General features: G+C 40.8%; 1 protein-coding gene across 4 annotated transcripts in view; it reads left to right on the top strand.

Moving 5' to 3' along the window:
* PCNX2 (pecanex 2) overlaps positions 1-23,400 on the top strand; it is a 324,088-nt gene that overhangs the window by 70,157 nt on the left and 230,531 nt on the right. For all 4 annotated transcript variants that reach the window (XM_051821460.3, XM_008268254.4, XM_089312276.1 and 1 more), the window contains 3 exons: positions 9,378-9,523; positions 20,922-21,075; positions 21,173-21,205. In XM_051821460.3, the coding sequence (XP_051677420.1) occupies positions 9,378-9,523; positions 20,922-21,075; positions 21,173-21,205 (333 nt within the window). The remainder of the gene's footprint in view (positions 1-9,377; positions 9,524-20,921; positions 21,076-21,172; positions 21,206-23,400) is intronic.

Here is a 23,400-nt window from a genome sequence, read left to right as displayed (position 1 = left end):
AGAATTGCAAAAATGGGTATACTGTGTTAATAACAGTGTTGACTGTTATTCCTGGTTAATATAATAAAATCATTTACAACATTAATTTACTATCATTAACTAGGAAGAATTCATGAGAATATTAACATTTACTAACATATTAAACAGCCTAAATAATTATAGAGATGAAAGAGATGAGGCATTAATTATAATGCTTCAGCATATTTATATTTTCATCCTATCTGTTCATTTATTTGAAAGTATATTAAGGCTTTAAAAAAATGAACATTTACATACCTTTCATTTATCAAGCTCAGAAGTTCCTTTAAAATATGTGTTTAGAATCTACATGATTTATTATGAATTCCATCTGCTACATAGAGTCATTGTTAAATAGTGTTATCCTACATTTGCTTTAGATGTTTTATCCTTCAAAGTGTTATTCAAATATAGATATAATTCTCATTCCACTTGTGTGTTTTTGACACTGGTTGTGTGCACAAGATTGTGCCAAGTGTTCTATTTAATATCACCTTATCTTAACGGTAAAATTTTGTGGTTAGGTATTATTTTACCTTGAGTATGACATCTAAGGAAACTGTAGCACAGAGGGTCCTAGAACTTTTGCATTAATGGGACCCTGAATCAGTGTTCCTTTTCCACATCCTTTAGTCACTACTTTGGTTTCTAGTTCATCTCACATCTTCCATGGCAGCCTCTGCTGTTATTGCTCATGAGCCAACTTCTGATACGATAGTCTCCACGACTCCATCTTTGTGATGCTGCATTTGGTAGCTTTCCACACTGTCTACTCTTCATTAGTCCAGTCCTTCTCTCTACCCCCTGCCCTTTTAGGTAGAACCTATACAGACCTTTTGAGAACCTTCAGTGGTTGTTCAAAGTTCTTCAGAAAGGAGGCCTACAATTTAAAAATATCTGTGCCTATTCTAACTTTGGGGGAGTGTCTGTAGACCTGGTCTTGCCACATGGGTGGCAAGAACCCTATTGCCGGCGCTGTGGCTCACTAGGCTAATCCTCCGCCTTGCGGCGCCGGCACACCGGGTTCTAGTCCCGGTCGGGGCGCCGGATTCTGTCCCGGTTGCCCCTCTTCCAGGCCAGCTCTCTGCTGTGGCCCGGGAGTGCAGTGGAGGATGGCCCAAGTGCTTGGGCCCTGCATCCCATGGGAGACCAGGATAAGTACCTAGCTCCTGCCATCGGATCAGCGCGGTGCGCCGGCCATGGCGGCCATTGGAGGGTGAACCAACGGCAAAGGAAGACCTTTCTCTCTGTCTCTCTCTCTCACTGTCTACTCTGCCTGTCAAAACAAACAAACAAACAAACAAAAACCCTATTACTTGATCCATCACCACTGTCTCTCAGGGTCTGCATTAGTAGGTAGCTGAGTTAGAGCCAGAGCCAGGAGTTGAACCTGGGTACTCTGATACGGGACATAACAGTATTAACTGCTAAGGAAAATGCTGTTGTCTCTTATATATTTTTTAAAGATTTATTTATTTGAAAGAGTTACAGAGAGAGAGGGAGAGGCAGAGAGATATCTTCCATCTGTTTGTTTATTCCCTAATGGCCAAAACAGCCAAGGCTGGGCCAGACCAAAGCCAGGAGCTTCAGGTGGGTCTCCCATGAGGGTGGCAGGGGCCCAAGCACTTATGTCATCTTCTGATTTTCCCAGGCCATTACTAGGGAGCTGGATAGGAAGTGGAGCAGCTGGGACTCAAACAGGCACCCATATGGGATGCCAGCATCACAGGCAGCAGCTTTAACTACTACACCACAAAGCTTGTCCGCTCTCTCTTATATTTTAAGTGTAGGTTATAACATCTATTTGGAAAAGTTATTAAGAGTTTGTAAGGATTAGAAACAGAATATTGAAAAATTATAGTTATAATATTTGGTAGGAATTATTAATAACATCAAATTTCTTATTAGTTATCCAGAACTCTTAGAAGTGGCATTAATTTGGACAATAGGATTTTCAGTAGCTAGGGAAAGTCTAGCCTTTTACATTTTATGTTTTCTTTTTTTAAAGATTTTATTTATTTATTTGAGAAAAAGTAGAGTTATAGACAGAGGGAGAGACAGAGAGAAAGGTCTTCCATCTGCTGGTTCACTCCTCAGATGGCTGCAATGGCTAGAGCTGGGCTGATTTGAAGCCAGGAGCCAGGAGCTTCTTCCAGGTCTCCCACACTGATGCAGGGGTCCAAGCACCTGGGCCATCTTCTACTGCTTTCCCAGACCATAGTGGAGAGCTGGATCAGAAGAGGAGCAGCCAGGACTCAAACCAGCACCCATATAGGATGCAGGCACCACAGGCGGAGGCTTAACCTACCATGCCACAGCACCGGCCCCCATTCTTAGACTTTTAAAAAATTCTGCCAGGGCCGGCACTGCAGCTCAATAGGCTAATCCTCCACCTAGCGACGCCGGCACACTGGGTTCTAGTCCCGGTCGGGGTGCCGGATTCTGTCCCGGTTGCCCCTCTTCCAGGCTAGCTCTCTGCTGTGGCCCAGGAAGGCAGTGGAGGATGGCCCAAGTGCTTGGGCCCTGCACCCCATGGGAGACCAGGAAAAGCACCTGGCTCCTGCCTTCGGATCAGCGCAGTGTGCCGGCCGCAGCGCGCCAGCCGTGGAGGCCATTGGAGGGTGAACCAACGGCAAAAGGAAGACCTTTCTCTCTGTCTCTCTCTTTCACTATCCACTCTGCCTGTCAAAAAAAAAAAAAAAATAAAAAAATAAAAAAGAAAAGAAAAAAAAAGAAAAAAAATTCTGCCAGAGTATTTCTAAAATGTATTATATGCTGACCTGCCTATTTTGTGTTTCTGCCTTTCAAATAAATAAAGAAGTAAGACATTTTTAAAAAGTCGTAGCTCTGAAACTCCTTCTCAGTCTCCATTGTGGCCCTCACCTCTGCTAGTCCCTCAGTTGCTAATGTTCCCTAGGGATTTTGCTTTGGAACCCTGTACTCCATGCCTTCTCCAGGGATAGCAATCCTACATGCCTTAAGGCGCAACTAACTCTCTAGAAATAGGGATTCAGACATATATATGTTTGTGTTTTTTTTAAAGATTTATTTTTATTCATTTGAAAGACAGAGTTACAGAGAGAGGTAGAGAGGTAGAGAAAGCTATGGCTTTCTCAGGCCATAGCAGAGAGTCAGATCTGAAGAGGAGCAGCCGGGACTAGAACTGGTACCCATATGGGATGCCAGCACCTCAGGCCAGGGCTTTAACCTGTTGTGCCACAGCGCTGGCCCCAGACATAGATATGTTTATATATGTATGTCACTCTGTTATTAGGGCTGGTTTGCTTGTCAAATCCCAGACATTTCTAAACCCCTTTAATATGGCAACAATTTCTCATTATCCTTTCCCTTTTCAGCATATATTATATACAGTATCTGGCTTATATTTTGTTGGGTGAGGGATACACATTGAGAAAAAAATTAACTTCAATTTGATTTCATAACAGAAAACAATCTAAGAACAGTTTTTAGTATTCACTTAAACATTAAGCTCTGAATTTCCTTGGTACTTAATGCCAACCAGGAAATTTTATTATTTTATTAATAGAATTTATTTTTTTCATTAAATTCTGAGGAGTATTTTTTAACCAAGAATTTCCATTTAAGAAGCATTGAATATAGCACAATATGCCAGAATCTTTAATATAGCTTATAAAACATATACATCTAGTCTTCTTTTATTTTAAAATATATTTATATATGTGTGTATATATATATATATATACACACACACACACACACACACACACTGACCTTCCTTGAAAGCTAAGGCTGTAATATTGAACCTCAACTTATGGATGTGGTTTTCTTTCTATTGGAAGAATGCTGTTATCTTTTGACTAGTGTTTACCCTTGACCTATTTATATACGATATGTGGATTCCCACATCACAAGACAATAAGCCATGGTTACTTTTGCATGGATTTCTTACCTGCACTTTCTTTATGGGGCATCAAATAAAAGGATCTCTTTCAGCATGGAGGTTTACCATCATTAAAAGAAGAAGCTCTTCCTGCTGACATGACACCAGGCAGTTTCTATGGTATTCTTTTTTACGTTGGAATAGAATCCAGACAAAAGCAGCTCTTACGATTTCAACTCTCAATAGCCTAACCCATTGTATATTGCATTGTGATGAATCAGCCTTCCCTTCAAGTGCCTTTTGCGTTAATATTTTATATTCTGAACTCTATGCTTCATAGGCTGAGTCAGTGAATTTGTATGTGGGAATGGGGAGGTGGTGAAATCTGCTTTCTCAGAGAGTTCTGCAGTGTCCCTCACAGAGCAGCTGTGCTGTGCTCATGTGTGCCAGGTGCTTTGGCATCAGTAGCTTTCCTGAGTGAGGGGAAGAGGCTTACATCTGCCCTGTGTGACCTTCTGCTTTATAAACCGGAGAGAAATATGTACTGCCTTTACAGAGAGTACCACCCCAGGGCTGCCGTTCTGTCCCTCGTCATTCCATTCCTTGTCTTTGACCTTCTTTTCAGTCTCCTAGGTCTTATGTTTGTCACTTTATAGGAAACTAGAGCCCACTTCAAATAGATTCTGGAGAAGTCCAGGGAAAAAGAAGACAAATACTTATGCAGATGATCCAGCCATCCCACTTCCTGGTGCAGATCTGAAAGATCTGAAAGAATTGAAAGTAGGATCTTTTTTTTTTTTTTTGACAGGCAGAGTGGACAGTGAGAGAGAGACAGAGAAAGGTCTTCCTTTGCCCTTGGTTCACCCTCCAGTGGATGCCGCCACTGGCGCACTGCGGCCAGCACACCGCGCTGATCCGATGGCAGGAGCCAGGTGCTTCTCCTGGTCTCCCATGGGGTGCAGGGCCCAAGCTCTTGGGCCATCCTCCACTGCACTCCCGGGCCACAGCAGATAGCTGGCCTGGAAGAGGGGCAACCAGGACAGAATCCGGCGCCCCAACCGGGACTAGAACCCGGTGTGCCGGCACCGCAAGGTGGAGGATTAGCCTAGTGAGCCACGGCGCCGGCCGAAAGTAGGATCTTGACGAGAGATTTGCATACCCATACTCATAACGATATTACTCCCAATACCGAAGGGTTAGACACAATCTAAGGTTCTACTGACAGACGAATGCATAAACAAAATGTGGTATACACATAAATGGAATATTATTCAGCCTTCAAAAGGAAGGAGATTCTGACACATACAACAACATGGATGAACCTCAAGGACTGAACTAAACCAGTCATATAAAAGGACAAATGCTGTATGATTTCATGTACACAAGATATATAGATTATTCGGATCCCTAGAGACAGAAAGTTGAATGATGTTTGCCAGGAGTTAGGGGAGAGAAAATGGGGGTGTTGTCCAACAGGTACAAAGTTTCCGTTTCGCAAGATAAATGAGTTCTAGAGAGGTTTTGCACAACAATGTGAACAGAAGCATAGTTAGAACTACTGAATTTTATACTTAAAAATAGTTAAGGGGAGGGCATTGTGGCACATTGTGTTAAGCCACTGCTGCTGAGAAGCCCACATCGCATATCAGAGTGCTTGGGATCAAGTGTCACTTCCACTGATGTACTTGAGAGGCCACAGTACTTGAGTCCCTGCCACCTGCATGGGAGACATAGATGGAGTTCCTAGCTTTGGACTGACTATTGTGGGTGTTTGGGGAATGAATCAGCAGATGGAAGATCTTTCTCTCTCTCTCTTTCTCTCACCCTTTGCTTTTTCTGTCTCTGTTTCATTCTGCCTTTTAAATAAATAAAAATTAGTAAATAAATATAAAAATTGATGACTGTAAATTTTATGTTGTTTACTTTTTCCATAATTAAAAACATATAGTTTAGCAGTAGAAGATCTGGAAGGGCTGGTTCATCTAGAGAAGGCTTGTGGATAGTAGCAAGAAATGACAAGCAAGAACCAAAAAGTGGAGGAGGAGATGAATGGGAGCTTTGGTTTTAATTGTCTCAGTACACAGAGAATAGGAGAGAAAGCCCAAGGTGGGATGTCTAATAGGTGCCTCTCTGCTTAATCTGGAATCTCACACACTAAATCATTGCCATCCCCACTAAGGGATTGCACGGAAAACTGCTAACCTCAAATCTTTGTGTTGAATGCAAGGACAGAAATGTCTCCTAAGAATTCATCCCACAGGATAACCTCCGTGGAGGTTTGCATCCTTCATTCACATGAATGGTCCAAATGAAGAATTTCAAATGGTACTAGAGTGGTTGTGCCTTCTAGTGCCTAAAAAGGAAAGAAAAATAAATTTTAACTAGAATAACATAACTTGATATAGCTTTCAAATAATTCACATAAATAAAAACCCAAGAAAAATGCAGTTAAGTGAGAAATTATGCAGTATACAAGAGAACATGCCACTATGGGCAAAAGTCAACAGACAGCAGAAAGAGACTTTCATTGAACTTAGAAATTGTAATTATAAGATTTGAAAAATGAATTCAGTATATTTAATGTACAGAAGGAAATAAAGAAGGGGTTGAGACTATAAGTAGCAAAAACCCATATGACTGTATACACACACATGTACAGATATATACACATACACATACATGCATACCCATAAATACATATACATGTACAAACAAATCAAAGATAAATAATAGTCATTAAAGATCACATAAATTAAAAATTGCCTGACACTATCAAGTTGGTGAGAATGTGGAGTGGAAAGACATTTGTTAAGTTATTGGTGGGAATATAAACTGACAGAACCACTTTAGAAAATAATTTTGATATTATTTGGTAACTGAACATTTCCATACCCAGCAACTCCATTATTTATAAATATGTGTGTTTCCTGGGAAAGTCAAATAGCTTGTTTTCTAGTAAAGTTGAACATTTTATATTTCTAGCAGTTCCATTCCCAGGTGCATATTCTAAAGAAGTTCTTATGCATTTGGCTAGGAGACCTGTCCAAGAATGTTCATAGGTGCCAAAATTTGAAAAAAGGAACTCTTAAATGTACAACAATAAAATAGATAAGTAGACTATAGCATATCCATATAATGGAATACTGCACAGCTATGGAAATCTAGGTTACAGTAATAAAACACAACCTGATCAATTTAAGGAACATACTGTCAAGTGGGAAAAAGTAGTAAGAAAGTTGCAAAAGATACACAAACTATAATTTCACAGCTATAAAGTAAAAGCCATAAAACAGGAATCTAGAGATTTTGGATATAAAAATAGTAAAATAAGAAAAGACAGGGAATGTTAATTCCAAAATATCAGGAAGGGGGAAAGCAAGGGGATGGGACTGGGGAGTTGACATCAGTGAACTTCAGTGCTAATGATGACTTAGTTTTTCTTATTCTGGGTGATACCCATATATTCATTTACTTTTGTTGTACCTTATACACATTTTTAACATATGTATTTGCTTTTATTTAATAATTAAACTATTTTAAAGTATGGTCCCTAGTGTTAATAAGTATACACAATGCACTCTAAGCACTTCAGAGTCTTTGGGCCTTTCACTGATTTAGTGCTCTGTGAACACTGAGTGCATGACACAGCAAGAAAATGCTGAAGTGCACTTTATAGATGGTATTTAAGAGCACAGGCGTCAAATCATGTAATTTTTGGAAGGTAGCTATATCAGAATGAATATTTAATACATCCAGTTTAAAGAAAGTAATTGTTAATTTTCTGGGAAACTTAGCAGTATGGAACATTTTATTCCTCACTGATAATATACATGAAGTAAATATTAATTGATTTTTAATTGCAAATATAGTCCCTTGGCATAGTAACAGTTTGTTTAACCAATCACACTTTAAATTGGGGTATTAGCTGTCAGAACAGGTAAATTTTGATTTTCCTCCTTTCAAGTCTTTCCTCCTTCCTGCTTTTTGTGCTCTTCCTTGGGCAAATTTCTTTGGCCTCACTTCATCAAGATCCGTGTCCCCATTGCTTCTCCAGAGTTGAGCCTGCGCCTTCTTTAGTGTGTGTATATCCTTGTCTTGATGTAATCAGCATCTGATTTTTGTGTCTGTACTATCTTCTGTATTCTCTCTCTCTTTTTTTTTAAAAAGAATTATTTTATTTATTTGAAAGACAGAGGTAGAGCCAGAGAGAAAGAGGTCTTCCATTCTGCTGGTTTACTCCCCAAATGACCACAATGACCAGAGCTGAGCTGATCCGAAGCCAGGAGCCAGGAGATTCTTCCAGGTCTCCCATGCAGGTGCAGGGGCCCAAAGATGTGGGCCATCTTCTACTGCTTTCCCAGGCTATAGCAGAAAGCTGGACTGGAAGAGGAGCAGCTGGGACTGGATCCAGCGCCCATATGGGATGCCAGCACTGCAGGCTGGGGCTTTAACCCACCACACCACAGCGCCGACCCCACTTCTGTATTATTTTATTTTATTTTTTGACAGATAGAGTTAGATAGTGAGAGAGAGAGAGAGACAGAGAGAAAGGTCTTCCTTCCATTGGTTCACTCCCCAAATGGCCGCTAAGGCCAGCGCTATGCTGATCTGAAGCCAGGAGCCAGGTGCTTCTTCCTGGTCTCCCACATGGGTGCAGGCACCCAAGCACTGGGGCCATCCTCCATTGCCTTCTCAGGCCACAGCAGAGAGCCGGACTGGAAGAGGAGCAGTGGGACTAGAATCCGGTGCCCATATGGGACGCCGGCACCGCAGGTGGAGGATTAGCCAAGTGAGCCACTGCGCTGTCCCCACCACTTCTGTATTCTTTAGTACATTCCTGTTTCTAGCCTCATGCCGGCTCCTAAGTGTCCCACCTTAATTATTTCCTAGATCAATGAAGATTACTTTTTTTTTTTCACAATTGAATTCATTTGCACTGGAATTGGATTAGAGCTAATTATGGATAAATTTGAGGTTAAAACTTCTAAAATCTGGATCTGAGTCTTTCTGTGTTTCAGTTGTATTGATTTAGTTTTTGAACCCAAATATTTCATTTTTCTTAAAGCATGATTCACCAGTGATCTAGGTATTGTCAATGGACATTCTTTTTCTGTTAGTAAAATTTGAATATTTTTCATTACATTATATTAAGTGACACATTTCTCAAAAATTAAGCCATTTGAGATGCTTTGTTGAGTTTTGTTGAACTCTTTCATAGGAATGACATTCATGGCAGTGTCTTAACCTTAATGAAGAGCAGTATTTAGATATGATGAGTAGCATAATTAATGGTACATTATAATGGAATTGGACAGTGTTGCTGTGCACAGCCCTTATAGTTGGTTACTATACTATTCCTAAGTATCCATTAAATGAGTGTTTACATTTCAGAATTTGAACATTTGCTTTTTCGTATTCTTAAATTATGATGTGTGTTTGTGACAGTGGCATGCCAATATGAAGCTCTTTATTTCTTGTTTCTTTCGGTATCTAAAAGCATGTGAGTCAGGATCTGGAAGACTCATCATGTTCTTCAACACAAGGAAAATTTAACCGAGAGCAGTTTTACAAATTTATCATTTTCCCTGGCAAGTGGATTAAAGTCTGGTATGATCGACTCACCTTGTTGGCGTTACTTGATCGGTAAGCAACTGAGCATGCAAAGGTATAGTGAAGAAGATACAATGGGGACATGACAGTGCACACGTTTGAAAGAAAACTGCTCTTGTTAGGGTCCTGGGACATTTCCCAGGTATATACCTCTTTTGTTGTGAACCCAAAGTTGAAACAGTAAGATTGTGACAAAAAATTGTAATTTCACAGCTACTGATGGGAGAGGTAAGGATTGGGTAACATGGTTTGAATTTAAGGTTAACCATGGGGGCAGTATTACCCTTCGCCATTCACATTTATCCTCATTTTGGTACGAAAGTCTGTGGTTCTATCTGTAGCACAGGCTTGGCTTGACTGGGTGTGGGCCTGGGGACAGGAGGGATGATAAAAGTGGGTGATTTCTAGCTCTTTTCTGAACAACTTGAATTCTAATTTTTCACTCTGATGTGTACTAACTTGAATATTAGATTTTCCATTAAACTCTTTCCCTATTTCTTACCTCCTCTGACCATGGCCTTAAAGGAAAAAAGGCTACAGGATTGGAGATGTGGTGGCTGGGAGGGGAGAGAAATGAGATGAGGTGAAGGTTGGTTATGGCATGCTAGGGAGGGGGCAGGGTAGGGACTTCCTGTTTCTATCTTCCCCTCCTTCAAGATGTGCAAATGACAGGGTTGCCATCTTTAAGGGCTGTGTAGTGATACAAAGGTTGGTTTGAAAATATAAGATGCTATTATTAATACTGTCGTTAACAAGTGCTGGGTTTCATAGTGCAAGGCTAGATAGTGCAGACAGTGGCAGGGCTGCGTGCCTGCTTGCCTGCCTTACTATTGTTGGTCCCCAAGTGACTATTTGTTATACTAATGTCTTCAGTGGTGTGATCACATACCAAAAAAGATAGTCATGCAAAATTACAACAGTAAATTTCAGGACCCATGAGTCAGAGAATGGAGTTATAATGGTTTTTATAACAGTGCTGTTACCCACAGGGCACACACTTAAGAGCAACATTTAATACTTAACTAATAATCCAAGATAATACATTCTTTCAGATGAGGAATTTTTTGAAATATTAGTATTTTTCTGTTAAAAACAAATTACTAAAGGACTAGCTTGTGTTAACTCTTCATGTTAAAGACAAATAATTTCTGTAGATTTTTCTGCTTGTTTTCTTAAAATCTATGCATTGACAAAATAGTTAATTAAAGATCACATTGAATCTAAAAAAAGGATAAAGAATACTACTGCAGATTTGAAAAGTATTTAGTTTTATGGTTCTAACCATTTTTCTTATAATTCACAATGAATTTTATTTTATTTTTTTATGCTCGGGTATGACTGAGACAGCACCACCCCATATCCATGCTTATCTGTAGTTCCTTCATTGGTGTGGGGAGCAGAGCAGGCTGCAGCCATGTCTAATATTCAGGAGGCCGTGGCCTCACTGTGAACACTTAGACGGTATCTGCTACAGATACGTGTTAACAGGAAGCTGGAATCAGGAGCAGAGCTGAGACTCAAGCCATGAACTCCAGTATGGCATGTTGGCATCCCAAGTAGTGTCTTAACTGCTTTACTAAATGCCCATCCTAACCTTTGGGAATTTAATACAGTTCCCACTAATTTTTTTTAAAGATTTATTTATTTATTTGAAGGCAAAGTTACACAGAGGCTGAGGCAGAGAGAAACAGGGAGAGGGAAGTCTTCCATCTACTGGTTCACTCCCCAGATAGTTGCAATGGCTGGAGCTGTACCAATCCAAAGCCAGGAGCCAGGAGCTTCCTCCAGGTCTCCCACACAGGTGCAGGGGCCCAAGCACTTGGGCCATCCTCTACTGCTTTCCAAGACCATAGCACAGAGCTGGATTGGAACTGGAGCAGCTGGGACTCGAACTGGCCTCCATCTGGGATGCCAGCACTGCAGGTGATGTCTTTACCCACTATGCTGTAGTGCTGGGCCCTGACCTACTAATTTTTAATGCTGTGATCTTGCAATGACTATGAAGCCTCTCTGTGCCTCAGATTTCTATCTATTAAATGAGGATAACCTATATCATAGGGAATTTGTGAGGAGTAATAAATTTAGGCAATAAAAAGAGTTCTTTAAATATTAGTTGTTATTATCATTATTATTAGCTGTAATGTGGTCCAGAGCCCAAAAAAAAGAAACATAAGTAAAAATAAAATAAAATTAGGGGCCGGCGCCGCGGCTCACTAGGCTAATCCTCCGCCTAGCGGCGCCGGCACACCGGGTTCTAGTCCCGGTCGGGGCGCCGGATTCTGTCCCGGTTGCCCCTCTTCCAGGCCAGCCCTCTGCTGTGGCCAGGGAGTGCAGTGGAGGATGGCCCAGGTGCTTGGGCCCTGCACCCCATGGGAGACCAGGAAAAGCACCTGGCTCCTGGCTCCTGCCATCGGATCAGCGCGGTGCGCTGGCCGCAGCGCGCCGGCCGCGGCAGCCATTGGAGGGTGAACCAACGGCAAAAGGAAGACCTTTCTCTCTGTCTCTCTCTCTCACTGTCCACTCTGCCTGTCAAAAAAATAAATAAATAAATAAAATAAAATAAAATTAGGACAGTCAAAGGAGACATTGTTAATCCAGATACTAAAATTTAGGTCATTTAATTCATAGGTGCCACACCTGTCCTATAGAGCCACAAAATCCTACCTAGCAGAATTGTTGATGTGGTTTTCCAGTTCAGAGACAATTAAGCAGAAGAGAAGGACTGCGTGAGCCTATAGCTCACAGCTGGAATGGAGAAAGAAACTCAAAATAGTTACCTAGAAAGCAGGAGCAATTGGGGAACGTTGTAAGGAGTGACATCCCCAAACTAGGCTTGGGTCAGAACCATGGTGGGGAGCTCTGCAAGAATGCAGGTTTTCAGACCTGTGACTCAAACAGCTCATAGTTTAATTAGGAGTGCTAAGGTCCTTCAGAACTTAAGAAAACAGGAATATCCACAAGAATTTTACATTTCGTGATAGCCAAGTTTTTAAGGTATAAATAAATTACCCTGATATTCAGTTAAAGGCATTATATTTAGTCATGTGTGGATGAAAAACTTAAATTACTAAAACTTCAAGTTTGGAAAGTAAAAGTATATACAATGAAAACCAAACTGTAGACACTGGGCACAGAGGGGAAGAAATCAGTGAGTAGTAAGCACTAAATCATTGCTATAATCTCCCCTAGGTTAGGGTCTCCTGCCTGGTAGTTTCTAGCTTCACTCTTGGATTCAGGCTATTCTACTCTGAAAATGTTTCCTTAGTTTCTGAATAGCAGCTTCATGGTTCCTATAATTGCCATCTCTTCTATATAGCTTTCAGTTTTCTATCAATTCTACTCAGATATTTTTGGACTTATCCTGTTCTTGTTTATTTTCTCTTATTATTATTTCTTATTCCTCCATTATCCCTTCCTGCAAAATACCAAGGTTTTATTTTCATTTACCTAGTTCATCTGGTTAGCATTCAAAATAAGAAATTGCCCATCTGTGCATCATTTCAACATTTCATTCATTCATTCAACAAATATTTACCTGAGTACCTACTCTATGAGAAAGGTTCTGTATTTGGCACCTGATTGAGAGTGGTGAATAAGAGAACCTTGGTATCTTACCTCGTGGAGCTTACATTCCTGTGGGGGAACAGCAAGTTCTATTAGGTGCCATGAAAGATACATGTAAAATCCTGAAGTAGAAAATCCTGGCAGAGGAAGGAGACTGCTGTTAGAAGGGGTATATGCAGGCCGGCACCAGGCGGCACTGTGGCTCACTAGGCTAATCCTCCGCCTGCGGCACCGGCACCCTGGGTTCTAGTCCCGGTTGGGGTGCTGGATTCTGTCCCGGTTGCCCCTCTTCCAGTCCAGCTCTCTGCTGTGGCCCAGGAAGGCAGTGGAGGATGGCCCAAGTGCTTGGGCCCTGTACCCGCATGGGAGACCAGGAGGAAGCACCTGGCTCCTGGGTTCGGATCGGCACAGCGCGCCGGCCGTCGCGGCCATTTGGGGGGTGAACCAATGGAAGGAAGACTTTTCTCTCCCTCTCTATCTCTCTCTCTCACTGTCTAACTCTGCCTGTCCAAAAAAAAAAAAAAAAAAAAAAAAAAAGTGGTATATGCAAAAGGATTTTCTGAAGAAGCAGCACAGAGATTCATAGGTCCTTCTTAAAATTCTTGGGAAAAGGGAATTCAAAGATAAGGTTATTTTGAAACCCATGTATAATTTTTCATAATACACATTTACTGTGAACCTTGAAGACCTTAAATATATCTATATATAAAATTTCAAAAAATTTTTGCAATAAAATAAGCTTATCTTTTATTTTCATTTTTCTTGAACTCTTAGAAGTTCCATTGTGTTGAATCAGAGAAGGTGATAACCACATGATAAGTACAGAGAAACTCATTCATATTGTTCAAACTGAACTCATTGTCATGAAAACATGCTCTCAATATCTACTCTCCTTAAAAATCCTTTCTTGACCTCACTTTCTTTGCTCCACAGTCCATTTCTCTATTCTTCATACAAAATTCTTGAAGGGTTGCACATGCTGGTTGCCAGTTGCTCTTCTCCCATAATTTCATTCCATTCAGGCTCTCCAGACCCCAGGATTCCATTGATTCTGCCCTGACCACGGCCACCATTGGCCCCATTCTTCATTCCTCATTTGACTAGATCCCTCTGCAGCATTGGTGATTGCACTGAGTCTTTATTTATTTATTTATTTATTTATTTATTTATTTTGACAGGCAGAGTGGACAGTGAGAGAGAGAGTCAGAGAGAAAGGTCTTCCTTTGAACTCTCCAATGGCCGCCGCGGCTGGCGCGCCATGGCCTGTGCACCGTGCTGATCCGAAGGCAGGAGCCAGGTGCTTATCCTGATCTCCCATGGGGTACAGGGCCCAAGCACTTGGACCATCCTCCACTGCACTCCCTGGCCACAGCAGAGAGCTGGCCTGGAAGAGGGGCAACCGGGACAGAATACGGTGCCCTGACCGGGACTAGAACCCGGTGTGCCGGCGCCACAAGGTGGATTAGCCTATTGAGCCGCACTGCCAGCTGCATTGAGTCTTGTTTTAAATTCTGTCAATACGCTGATGACTCAGATTTGTGTCCCCAACTTGGAGCTATCTCCTGAATTCCAGGTGTGCATATCTAACTATCAAACTGACATGATCATTTTTGAAAACTGAGGTCTTTCTCTCAAACTTATCTACACCTGCTCCACCTGTGATCTCCCCCCATCTCTGCTGATGACCACTCCATCCTTCCAGTTTCTAGGTTAAACCTTATGATGATATCCTGAGTCCACAAGTCCTCCATTTCCTAGCCGTCTTTTTTGCTCCCTGAGCTTACCTCCTCTCATTGCTCACTCCTCTCTACCTCTGGTGGCCTCCCTGTTGATCTTCAGCCATGCCAGGAACTCTTCCAGCTTCAAGACCTTTGCATTGGCAATTCCCTCTGCCTGCCAAATCTCTTGCCTTTCCTTTCACTTTGTTCTATTGCATTTAGCATCCTCATGTACTATATACTATACACCCCCCTCCTTTTTTTTTTTTTTTTTTTTTTTTGGTTCATGCTTACTTTATGGCACTACCTCCCAGAAAGGAAGCTCCATCAGTATTGTCCCTAGTGCTGGCACCTTTGTTGCATGAACCAATGAACCAACTTCTCCTTTGCACATCAGCAGCCCTTCCAAAATCCCACCATTGATTCTACCATAGTTTTTTCCCCTTAAGGTGAAAATCTTGCAATCATCTTCACATTTTCATCCCAGCTTTCACTATACATATCTCATTTGGTAATGATCGAAAGTTTCTTTCTGCCTCCTTCTGAATTTTGTCTTAGTCACACATCCTCTGATTCCTCAATCATGCCACTTTCCCAGGCCCTCCAGCTTCTCATGGCAGTGCTATTTATCCTTATCCCGGTCCCTTTTGCATCCAGAGCAGCCTGTATACCTCTGTAAATAAATCTTTCTAATGTGCAGTCCTTTTTTATCTGTATAGTTTCTTTTTTTTATAGAAAGCTTTTATTTAATATAAATTTCATAGGTATAGCTTTTGGATTATAGCAGTTCTTCCCCCATACCTGTCCTCCCACCCCCAAACCATCCCACTTCCTACTCCCTGTCCCATCCCATTCTTCATTAAGATTCATTTTTAATTATCTTTATATACAGAAGATCAACTCTATACTAAGTCACAATTTCAACAGTTTGTACCCACACAGACACAGAAAGTATAAAGTACTGTTTGAAGACTAGTTTTATCATTAATTCTCATAGTACAACTCCTTAAGGACAGAGGTCCTACATGGATGATGAGAGATGGAGAGCAAGTGTACAGTGACTCCTGTTGTTGATTTAACAATTGACACTCTTATTTATGATATCAGTGATCACCCGAGGCTCTTGTCAAGAGCTGCCAAGGCTGTGGAAGTCTCTTGAGTCCACAAACTCTGACATTATTTAGACAAGGCCATAATCAAAGTGGAAGTTCTCTCCTCCCTTCAGAGAAAGGTACCTCCTTCTTTCATGGCTCCTTTCCACCAGGATCTTACTCACAGAGATCTTTCATGTAGGTCATTTTTTGCCACAATATCTTGGTTTTCCATGCTCGAAATGCTCTCATGGGCCTTTTAGCCATATCCGAATGCCTTAAGGGCTGATTCTGAGGCCAAAGTTAATGTGCAGTCTTAATCTTGGCACTCCTTGCCTATTAAATAAATTTTTAAAAAAATATTTATTTACTTATTTGAAAGTCGGAGTTACACAGAGAGAGGCGAAGCAGAGAAAGAGAGAGATCTTCCATCCACTAGTTCACTCCCCAATTGGCTGCAATGGCTGGAGCTGCACCGATCCAAAGCCAGGAGCCAGGAGCTTCTTCCAGATCTCCCATGTGGGTGCAGGGGCCCAAGGACTTGGGCCATCTTCCACTGCTTTCCCAGCAGAGAGCTGGATCAGAAGAGGAGCAGCTGGGACTAGAACCGGCACCCATATGGGATGCTGGCACTTCAGGCCAGGACGTTAACCTGCTGCGTCACAGCGCTGACCCCTATTGAATAAATTTTTAACCTAATTTTAAAATGTAAGATACAAGAGAAACCAAGGGAGGGGAGTGATACGGGGCTGTAGATAGAGGAATGGAGTCTAATGGAGGAGAATCTGGGATGAAAACTTTTTGGGAACTTTATTCTTTCCTCAGATAGAAAAAGTGTTTTTTCATGAAATGTTTGTTTTGTTTTGTTCCTAGAAACATAGATATTAATTACAATGAAAAATATGTAATGAATTTTATAGTCCTAAACTAAAAAATAGAAATGTAAAAATAGATTATGTATAATAAAAAGCACACAAATTTCCCTTTCACCTAGTATGTTTTGATTTTCCAGAAAGTTGAACATCATGATATCTGAATATTTGACATTTCTACATGTTTTTGTGTTACCTTTCCACCTTGCTTTTATTTTTCAGTAAAATGTCAGCTGCAGTCCGATCTGGTGGAATTGATCATTACTTTCCATCTCTTTTTTTTTTTTTTTTTTTTTGGAGATTTATTTTATTTTATTGAAAGAGTTACACAGAGAGGGAAGGAGAGGCAGAGAGAGAGAGGTCTTCCATCTGCTGATTCACTCCCCAGATGGCCACAACGGCCAGAGCTGTGCTAATCTGAAGCTAGGAGCCAGATGCTTCCTTTGGGTCTCCCACACAGATGCAGGGGCCCAAGGACTTAGGCCATCTTCTACTGCTTTCCCAGGCCATAGCAGAGAGCTGGATCAGAAGAGGAGCAGCCTGGACTTGAACTGACGTCCATATGGGATGCCGGCATACCTGCTACGCCACAGCACTGGTCCCTACATTCCATCTCTTGACTGTTTTCTCTGCTTTCCAATCTGTGGAAAGCCCATGGCCATATTCTTAGCAATTCCAGCTTGGCTTGTTTTTTAGTTTTTTTTGTTGTTTTTTTTTTTCTAGTCATTTATTTTCCTATTTCTTCAAATCTCTGAAATTTATATCCATATTCATAGTTCTTTCTCTTCAATTATATATAAAATGTCCCTCTCAAATGATACCTGCACTTACGTGTTTCCTCAAGAGTTTTGTACTTAGTTATTACTCTCTTAGCATCAAGTGTCAGCATTAGTTTTTTTTTTTTTTTTTTTAAGATTTATTTATTTATTTGAAAGGCAGAGTTACAGAGATGCAGAAGCAGAGGCAGACAGAAAGTTCTTCCCATCTGCTGGTTCAGTCCCCAGATGGCCGCAATGGCCGGAACTGCGCTGATCCGAAGCAAGGAGCCAGGAGTTTCTTCTGGGTCTCCCATGCAGGTACTTGGGGCCATCTTCTACTGCTTTCCCAAACCATAGCAGAGAGCTGGATCAGAAGTGGAGTGGCTGGGACTTGAACTGGCACCCCTATGGGATGCCCCACTGTAGGCAGCAGCTTTACTCTCTGTGCCATGTTGCTGGCCCCTCAGCATTAGAATTAATCTGGGTTTTTCTTGTTGTTGTTGTTCACTTATTTGCTCACCTGTTTTTTTCTTTTACAAGTTTTTTTTGTCTTTTTTATTTTAATTAGTTTTTAATAGATTCAATGTGATTTGTAGATATAATTCTAAGAACATATGATATTCCCATTCTTCTTTCCTCCCTGCTCTTCCTCACACCCTAATTCCTTCTCCTTTTCTTTTTTGTTTAGTTTTTGTGATAATGTATTTTACACTATAGTAAAAAGGCTTAATACTTAACTGAATAAGAAGTTTAGCAAGTAAAAAGCAAAAAGACCCTAGTTTAATGGGAATATAGACAACAACTATAACAATAATTGAATGGAAAAATGACCATTGCACTTTTTTTTAAAGATTTACTTATTTATTTGAATGACAAATTTACAGAGAGAGTCAGAGACAGAGACAGAGAGATCTTCCATCTGTTGATTCACTCCCCAAATGGTCACAACAGCTGGGACTCTGCCAGGCTGAAGCCAGAAGCCAGGAGCTTCTTCTGGGTCTCCCAGATGGGTGCAGGTGCTCAGGGGATTGTACCATTTCCCATTGTCCTCCTAGGTGCCTTAGCAGGGAGCTGGATCTGAAGAAGTGCAGCCAGGACTTGAACCTGTGCTCATATGGGATGCCAGTGCAGCAGGCAGCAGCTTTACTCGCTGTGCCACAGCATCAGGCTCCCCCCCCACCATTTCACTCTTATATAGTGAATATTAAAGAATCACAGGTCATTAAAACTGTAGTAGTATAATATTCTTAACCATTGGTTTGACAAATTTTTAAACAAAGTTTTACGGTACTATATTTGCAGTAATACTGATAACACACAGACCTTTCTTTTTTGTTATGTTTGTTTTTTAAAAATTTTAGCTCTCACATATAAAGGAGAACATGTGGTATTTGTCTTTCTGGGTCCAGCTTATTTCATTCAACATGATGTCCTCCAGTTGTGTCCATTTTGCTGCAAATGCTAGAATTTTCATTCTTTTTTACAGCAGAATGATACTGAATTTTGTATATATATACCACATTTTCTTTATCCATTCATTGGATGATAGATACCTAGATTGTTTATTTGCTCACCTATTAGAAATGTTCCACAGACTAGAAGAAAATATTTACAAAAGACACCTGTGACAAAGGACCATTATTCAAAATACATAGTAAATATTTAAACTCAGCAGCAAGAAAATGAGCAACCCCAAAATGGGTTTAGGGTTTGAATAGGCACCACAACGAAGAAGATGCACAAAAGATAAATAAGTGTGTGGAGAGATGTTCCACATCATGTGTCATTAGGGAGTTGCAGATTGAAACAATGGAATGCCACTATACACATACTAGAGTAATGAAAATCCAAAAACATTGACAACACCAAATGCTGGTAATGATATGGAGCAACAGGAGTACATATTCTTTGCAGATGGGAATTCAATATGATACAGCTACTCTGGAAAAAAATTCTACAGTTTCTTACAAAACTAAACTTACTCTTAGCACACATAATCTAGCAGTTGTGTTCCTTGACAGTTTTCTAAATCTGTTGAAAACCTATGTCTGTTCAAAAACCTGCACATGAATGTTTATGCAGATTTAGTCATAACTACCAGAACTGGAAGGAACCAAGATGTCCTTCAATGGGTAAGTGGGTAAATTAACTACAGTTCAGCCATACAATGAAATGTTACCTGGGACACAAGGAAATAGCTGTCCGTCTAAAGTGCAGCCTTAATCATGGCACTGCTTACCTAATGAGTAAACTTTTTAATTTTAAGACTTGGAGGAAACTTAAATGTATATTACTCAGTGAAAGAAGCCAATCTGTAATGGTTACTTACTGTTTGATTCCAACTATACAGCATTCTGGAAAAGGCCAAACTATGGAGACAATACAAAAATCAGTGGTTGCTAGGAGTTAGGGGAAGGGAGGCATGAAAAGGTGGAGCACAGAGAATATTTAGGTTAGTGAAACTGCTCTGTGATACCATTCTGTTGCATATATGCTGTGGTAAACTTGTCAAGATCCATGAATGTACCACACCAGGAGTGAACCTATGGTAACACAAACTTGGGTGAGAATGAACTCTCAGTGTAGCTTCATCAATTATAAACAGTGTATCTCTGGTATAGATTCTACAGGTCAAGGAGGCTGTGCGTGTGTCTGTGGGGACTCTGCTTTCCCTTCGGTTCTGCTGTGAATCTAAAGTGTCTCTAAAACATAAAGTCCATGAATTAAATACTCACAACTGCTTGCATGCCAGGCATGAAGTAGCCAATTACTGTCTAAAAAATGTTATAATTTACTGGTGAAGACCAATATGTCTTTTAGCAAAAATTGGTTGGGTAGGAAATACACTCAGAATTCTTGTGAATGACCAATCTAATATGCTAGACCCTTTGTTTCTTGACTTAGTCCACACCATCCTCCTTTAATCCATTTCAGCGACACTGTCTCATAGTTCTACCTTGCATCTTGTCCTTCTTTGGAAACTTTCTACTAAATATCAATACCCTGAAACTCACTTAACCTATTCGTTTGTGCACCCACCTCTGGATCAACCCACCTCTCTGCCCCACACAAGGGGATGTCTCAACATGATCATCTCTGCCTGGCCTCCTGGCCTGTTGGGAGGTTGCAGCTCCCTCTCAATTCTCTTTCTGGTGTTCTTTGTGCTTCTGGAAGGGGGCAGCAAACTACTCGTTAGTGGTCAAAGAGATCCAATAGAATTCTACTTATTTATTTCAGTAGCATAAATCTAGGGTTAAAAATACAGAGTTTGTTTATATAGCAAAGAAACAAGGAAAGAAAGATATCTTTAAAATTCTATAACCAAATACTTAGGCTTGCTGAAGTTCATTTCTCTGCTGTCACTGCAGGTATTCTCTGTTTAGCAGTGGAAAATATCCCTTTTTTTTTAACCTATGTATTTTACACAGAACTGAAGATGTCAAGGAGAACGTGCTAGCAATTTTACTCATTGTCCTGGTTTCCCTTCTTGGATTTCTGACCTTGAACCAAGGCTATTGCAAAGATATGTGGGTGCTCCTCTTCTGCCTCGTCATGGCCAGCTGCCAGTACTCCCTGTTAAAGGCAAGATAACATCTATTCTTCTCACTAACAAGTGCTCTTACTAATGTAGCCTTGACTCATGAGATGATGACACAGACACTTCTGATTTGTCTTTTAGAGTGTTCAGCCTGATCCTGCCTCACCGATCCACGTAAGTTTCAAATGCAGGCAAGTAGCTTATCTTATTTGTTTGTATTGAAGACAGGGAAAAAAGGCCAACATCTATTCACAAGGCAAAATCTCCATCTATATCTACATTTTGAATTTATAAATAGTAATCAGAGTATGGTGGTGAAGTTCTGGTGTGCAAGGTATGGGCAGTAGTGGGAGAATGTACGAGAATGGGGTGTAAACAGTATGGAGAGTCTTTGCTGTCACACTGGATCCATGTCAGGAAAGACCCAGCGGCCTGATTGGGAAGACTGAGATTCTTTAACCAGCTTACCTTTGTTTTCTGATGCCTCCACTTGAATGTTTGACCCTGAGCAAGATACCGAGGCTCACTTGGCTAATCCTCCGCCTGCGGCGCCGGCACTCCAGGTTCTAGTCCTGGTTGGGGTGCCGGATTCTGTCCTGGTTGCTCCTCTTCCAGTCCAGCTCTCTGCTGTGGCCCCGGGAGGGCAGCGGAGGATGGCCCAGGTCCTTGGGCCCTGCACCCGCATGGGAGACCAAATGGCCACCAGGTCATTTGGGGGGTGAACCAACTGAAGGAAGACCTTTCTCTCTGTCTCTCTCTCTCACTGTCTAACTCTGCCTGTCAAAAAAAAAAAAGAAAAGATACTGGTCTTTTCCATACCTCAGTTTCCCTAATGTGAATATGAGACTAATGAAAGGCCTATGGGAATTATATTGTGCTAGAACTGTGCCTGGCACATAGGGATTGCTCAGTTAAAAAGCTATTATTAATGGTAATGTCAGTTATTACAGGCATGAATTATTGTATTTTTTAAAATGTATATATTTTGGGGTATAATGTGATAATTTTATATATTTATGTTGTGGAATAATCAAGCTGATGAACATATCTGTCATCTCATTTTTTCTTTGTGGTGAGAACATTTAACACAGAACCTTTTAGCAATTTTAAGGTATACAGTAAAATTATTCACTGTAATTGCCATGCTATGGAATAGGAATCCAGGATGCATTACTTCTATCTAATTGAATCTTATATAATTTTAGTAATTTTTCCCCATACCACCTGCACCCCTAGCCCATTGGTAACCACCATTTACTCCTATGGTGACTTCATAGTCACCATTAGATCAGATATTTGTCTTTCTGCATCTGATTTGTTTTATGTAGCATAGAATTCTTCAGGTTCATCCATGTTGATGAAAATTTCAGGATATTCTTTTTTCTTTTTTTTTTTTTTTAAAGATTTGTTTATTTATTTGAAAGAGTTACACAGAGAGAGGAGAGGCAGAGAGAGAGAGAGAGTCTTCCGTCTGATGGTTTACTCCCCAGTTGGCCACAACGGCCGGAGCTGTGCCAATCCGAAGCCAGGAGCCAGGAGCTTCTTCCAAGTCTCCCACATGGGCACAGGGGCTCCAAGCACTTGGTCCATCCTCTACTGCTTTCCCAGGCCATAGCAGAGAGCTAGATCAAAAGAGGAGCAGCCGGGACTAGAACCGGCGCCCATATGGGATACTGGCACTTCAGGCCAGGGCGTTAACCTATTGCGCCACAGTGCCGGCTCCAAGGGTGTCCTTATTTCAAGGCTAAATAATTTCCCCTATCTGTGTCTATACACATATGGGGACTTCAAAACCTTTAGGCAAAGTTAAATTGAAAGGCAAATTTATTTTGGTGTAAAACAATTCATGTGAATTCATGAATACAACTGGTTTTCAAAACACTGATGGAAAATGCATATTTATGAAAAACCTATGCTTGGGTTTCAAAAATTTTTAATTCCAATTTACAGAAATATTTTGATGTACCCTCACATACATAGCTTTTTTTCTTTATCCATTCATCTATTAATGAATACTTAGATTGAACAGTCCAAATATGACCATATCTTGACTGTTATGACCATATCTTGACTTTTGGGAATAATAGTGCAATGAACAGAGGAGTATCAGTATCTCTTTGAGAAATTGTTTTCATTTCCTTTGGATGTGTACCCAGAAGTGGGATTGCTGGATCACACATTCTATTTAGTTTTTTCTGAGAAACCTCCATATTGTTTTTCACAGTGGTTCTACAGTTTGTATCCCCACCAGAAGTGCGAGAGTGTTCCCTTTCCTTCACGTCCTTACCGACAATTGTAATCTTTTGTCTTTTTGATGAAAGTCATTTTAACAGATGTGAGATGAAATCTTATTCTTCATTTCTACAGAA

This window comes from Oryctolagus cuniculus, chromosome 13 (assembly GCF_051225735.1).
Source record: "Oryctolagus cuniculus isolate XC-2025 breed Fujian yellow rabbit chromosome 13, ASM5122573v1, whole genome shotgun sequence".
Taxonomy (NCBI): domain Eukaryota; kingdom Metazoa; phylum Chordata; class Mammalia; order Lagomorpha; family Leporidae; genus Oryctolagus; species Oryctolagus cuniculus.
This window is presented reverse-complemented; position numbering and strand designations above follow the sequence as displayed.